The sequence below is a fragment of the Neophocaena asiaeorientalis genome, unplaced genomic scaffold, assembly GCF_003031525.2.
Source record: "Neophocaena asiaeorientalis asiaeorientalis breed wild unplaced genomic scaffold, Neophocaena_asiaeorientalis_V1.1 scaffold242, whole genome shotgun sequence".
Taxonomy (NCBI): Eukaryota; Metazoa; Chordata; class Mammalia; order Artiodactyla; family Phocoenidae; genus Neophocaena; species Neophocaena asiaeorientalis.
In genome coordinates this window covers 73,117-77,724 of record NW_020172451.1, presented here as the reverse complement: position 1 = coordinate 77,724, position 4,608 = coordinate 73,117, and the positions used below count along the sequence as shown (strand labels likewise).

Here is a 4,608-nt window from a genome sequence, read left to right as displayed (position 1 = left end):
CACCTTCTGGGCTGCTCCCGCAGCCTCACCTCGGCCATACCCAGGACCCCTGACTGCTCTGGCCCGTCTGCATCACTCCTGTCCAGTGCTGCCTATGCCTGTGGGCCCGCAGCCATGCCCCTGTTCTTTGGAGGCAGGGCCTGGGCCTGGCTTCTGGGTCAGACACCATGGGAATCAGCACTGTTGGAATTAGCACATGGGGTGTCTGATCTCAGGCTTGGGAGGAGGATGGGTGGGGCTGGATGGGCAGCTGGGGACCCCAGTGCTCTGGAACCTCCATATACCCCCACCCCCTCCAACTCTCACAGTCACTGTTTGAGCGCCAGGGCCTCCCAGGCCCAGAGAAGCTGCCAGGCTCCCTGCGGAAGGGGATTCCACGGACCAAATCTGTAGGTATGGCTGTGGATCAAGTCTGCAGGTCTGGCTGGGCAGGGAGCTGCATGGGGCTGGAGGACTGGGGCGGGGGCTGGAGTGCGTGCGGGGCTGGGGGACCCTTTCTCTCCCCACCCTTTGACTGAGGTTTCCAGTTTCTCTCTGAGTCCTGTCTCTCCCTGGCCTCAACCCAGGAATCTCATTTTTTGTGGACGTATATGGATGTGTGTGTGGGGTGTCAGTCCTTCCCCCAACCCAGAGATACTTTGCTGAAAGATACCCTTGAGGCTTCTCGCCATCTGTCACCCCCTGCCAGTGGGCACCCCCGTCTGTACTTCCCACAGACACCAGCATCCCTGTCCCTGGGTCTTCCATATCCTACCTGGCTGTGCCCCCTCCAGCCCGAGTACCTGCCACGTTTCTGATGCTAAGCTACCCTCCCCTTGAATCTGCCCTCTCCCCTCCCCCTGGCACCCCAGTTATTGCTCTGTATCTCTCCTCTCCTTCACAGCCAGTTTTCTCCGGAAGTCACCCATACTTGCTGTCTCCCATTCCCTGCCTGCCTTTCTGCCTTTTAGGGAATTGTCCATACCTGAAACTGTTCTCACCAGGGTCACCAGTGGTTTCCAGGGCGTTCCTCCCAGTGGACACATTTGATTTTGCTGCTCCCTCCTCCATGAAATTTTCCTACCCAGGGCTTCTAAGACAACACTTAACTAGTTTTGTCCTCAGTTCTCAGGCTGGACCTGTTCAGTGCCCGTCGTTCCCCTGCAAGATGTGGGTCCTTCTCAAGGCTATGTCCTTAGCCTCTTTGCCTTCTGCACCTGTCTCCTTGGGGCCTCATCACATCTCACCCTTGGCCATCTCCTCTCTTGTTGACCCCAGACTGGGTCATCTAATAAGCCCCACCCACTGCTCCTCCCTCTAGGCATCTAGTCCCCCCTTACCTGCCCACCTGTCCATCCATCCCCCTACAGACATGTCCAGTTGTCTGTCCATCTGTTCACCCACTGACCTTTCCACTAGTGCATCCATTTGTCCCTGTGTACCCCACCTCTCTGTGTTCTACACACACTGGTTCATTTAGTACTTACAGTAACCCTGCTGAGGTAACACCATCAGCACCTCTGGATTATAGATGAGAAAACTGAGGCAAAGAGGTAAAATGACTTGCTCAAAGTCACACAGCTGCCTTACCTGTCTTCTATTCACTCATCTGGCCAGTTTCTGCAAACCCAATCCCTCATTCACCCCAGGACCCCAGTTGATTGATGCTGGGCAGGGTCTGGGGGCTCAGCTGGAGGAGGTGACGTGTCTGCAGACAGCTCAGCTCAGCAGTTACATGGGGGGTGCAAAAGCACATTTACTAGGGAGCACCAACCATGCTTGGGTGTCAAGAAAGGCCGGGCATATGTGTGTGTGTTTGGGCTCAGACATGCAGGATACTTTGCTGAGTGGGGGTTTCTGAGAGATAATGGCATGAACTGCTGACAGCAGTGGTCCTTCAGAGACCGCTATGGGTCATTTCTGTAGGTAGGAGGGTGGGGGAGAGGACACATGAGACTGCAGCTACTTTGGAGCCAAGAGGCACTCCCCCCTCACCTCCCTGGCCTAAGCCCTGGGCATCCTCTGTGGTTTCCTCCTTATTCTCTGCCTCCCCGGACAAATTAGGGATGGCCGGCTTCCTCACCGTCCTTGCAGTCTTACCTGGCCAGGCCTTATTGTCTTGTGCCTCAGCGTCCGGAGACCACAGCTTTGGTCTCCTCTTGACCTCCTGCCCCAGCTTCACCCTCTAGTCCATCCCTCTGGCCACAGGGGGCTTTCTGCACAAGATAACCACCTCACATCCCTAGAGTTGGTCCTCTGTGGGCTCTGCCTTGCCTTGGGGCCCTGAGGCCTAGCCCCAGCCCTCTCCTGCTTCATCTAGGGACCTTTGTCTCTGCCTCCCTCTGAGTGACATCTACCAGGACTGGCTGTTCTCCACCTGCCCTCATCTGCCTGGATGGCCTGTCCCTCAGCCCCACCCAGTCTCAGTACTGACCACCACAGGTCCGCATCTAAGTGCCTGTCCTTCAGGCTGCAAGCCTCAGTGGAGATTGCCAGGTGGTCCCTGCTCACCCTCCTGGACCCTCCTGTGCTCGGTCCATGGGTGGCTCATCTTTAATCCCCCTTGCCCTAGCCTGCTGCCTGTCACCCACTTGAACGCTGGCTGAGGTGTCTCAGACTCCGGGACTCCTACCCCTTGTCCTGGCTACGTGGCCCTGGGCACACGTCTCAACCCTTGAAACCTCAGGGTTGAGGTTCGCACAGAGGGCTGTACTCACAGACTGAGTACTGAGTAACTGCCCATGGTGATAGTAGATGTAGGTCCTGCATCTTGGGGCTGGTGCGCAGAAAGCGCTGGAGAAACGCTCACGGCTGTTACTTGGGCAGCGGCCCCACCCGCTCTGTATCAGAACGGATTCCCATTTTCATCACAAGGAAAGTGACTTGTCTTTACCCTGGGTCAGCACGTGGCATGCTGACCCTCCGGCGTGTTCCAGGTGCAGCAGCTTGTCCCACGTGGCTCCATCTCATGCACAAGCTTGTGGGTGTTGAGCTGCGTTTATATGCTGCGCGAGAAATGCAGCAGGGAGGAGACCCAGGCCGAACCGGGCACAGAATCTGTGTCCAGCAGTGGGGGTGGAAGCCTGGCCTAAAAATGATGATGGTGATGATGACGACGACGACGACCTCAGCCACCTTCCTGGGGGCGCTGCTGGGGGCTCAGCCCTGTGCTATAAGCTTTGAATGGCTTCACTTCACACTTCAGTGGGAGGGGGCAGGTCTCCAGAGATGAGGAAACTGAAGTGCCAAGAGGTTAAGAGGTATCAGACAAGAAGTGGCAGGGCTGGAATTCAAGCCTTATCTTATACAAAAGCTCCCCCATGCCCCATGCCCCTTGCTGAGCCGGCGGGTAAGAGCCCTTATGCAGGACACACGCAAACAGTGCCGGGTGGGAGGCCTGGTGAGCACCGTGGTGGCCAAAGGAGGAGGTGGTTGGGAACAGGCAGTCTGCATCGTCGTGAGTTCATAAAAATGGGACCAAGCCCAGAGTGAGGCCAGGTGTAGATTCCCAAAGGCTTGTTCCAGAGACCTGTGTGTCAGCACTGAGGAGCCACCCCTCCACTGTCCTTCGATCGGGCTGCCTTACACCTGCAGCCTAACCGAACACCTGCAGCACAGGTGTGCGCATTGTGTACACAGGAACGCTCGGGAGGCCCTGCCCTGTCCTAGCTGGGCGGCGGGACAGTGGGGGCTCTGAGCGCTCCAGCCCTGACCCTGCACAGGTCCTAATGACAAGCTGAGTGCGGCAGGAAGTAGGGTTTACTTTCAGTCCATGTTGTCCATGAGAGAACTGGGGCACAGAGGGGCTCAGGGCCTGGCCTGGGGTCACACAGCCCATAAGGAGTGAAACTAAAACACGTGTCAGGTGCTCAGCCTGCCATTCCACTGCTGCCCGCCCTCCCTCCTGCCCAGCCTTTCTGAATTTCCGCCACTAGCGCTATGGCAGTGACCTCCTGGCAGCCTCCCCCAGTCCAGTGCCCGTCGGTCTCTGGGGTAGAGCCTTTCAGGACTTCTCTTTACAAAGCCTCCCTCACCTGGGCATCGGCTCTCCTCCCCGGCCACAGCCCTGCTGCCCCCTTGTCCACAGCGCGTCACTCTTGCTTGGGAGAGTTCCCGCTCATTTCTGACCATCTCCCTTCTTCCCGCCTCTGGTTGCCACCAGGGCCTCCCAGTGACACCTGCTTGTTCCATTGCTGGTGGTTCTGGGATGAGGCCTTGTGCAGTCTTGTGTGTGAAGGCCTGTGCCAGCCACCCCCTGGCCCTTCTCTGCAGTTCTGTCCCCACGACTGGGGGTGGGGGTGGGGCTGCCCCTGCCCTCCTGCGGTGTTGACCTTGGGCTCTCTCCATGTACCCAACCTGAGTAGGCAGAATTTGGGTCCTCGGTCACAGCCTCCGCTGGGGGGCCCTCCTCTCCGCTATATCTGAACGGATACCTCTCCCCAGTCTCCGCAGGAGCCCTCCCAACCCGGCGGGGACGAGCCCAGACTGGGGATCTTGCTTAGATCCCCTGCTCTGGGATCCCCGTGTCTCCCCCTGATCTCTACTAGCGCCCACGCCCACCCTGACTCCGTCCTCTGGCTGGCGGCCAGCACCGCCCGCGGATTAAGAAGGCGCCTTGGCGTCCAGGAC

The 4,608-nt window shown here is 58.2% G+C and overlaps 1 protein-coding gene across 1 annotated transcript in view; it reads left to right on the top strand.

Annotated features, from left to right (window-relative positions):
• Window positions 1–4,608, top strand: part of SHANK3 (SH3 and multiple ankyrin repeat domains 3) — a gene marked incomplete at its 5' end in the record, with an annotated part of 45,365 nt that overhangs the window by 31,194 nt on the left and 9,563 nt on the right. Inside the window, one exon of the mRNA XM_024737388.1 lies at window positions 309–389. Coding sequence (XP_024593156.1) covers window positions 309–389 — 81 coding nt within the window. The remainder of the gene's footprint in view (window positions 1–308; window positions 390–4,608) is intronic.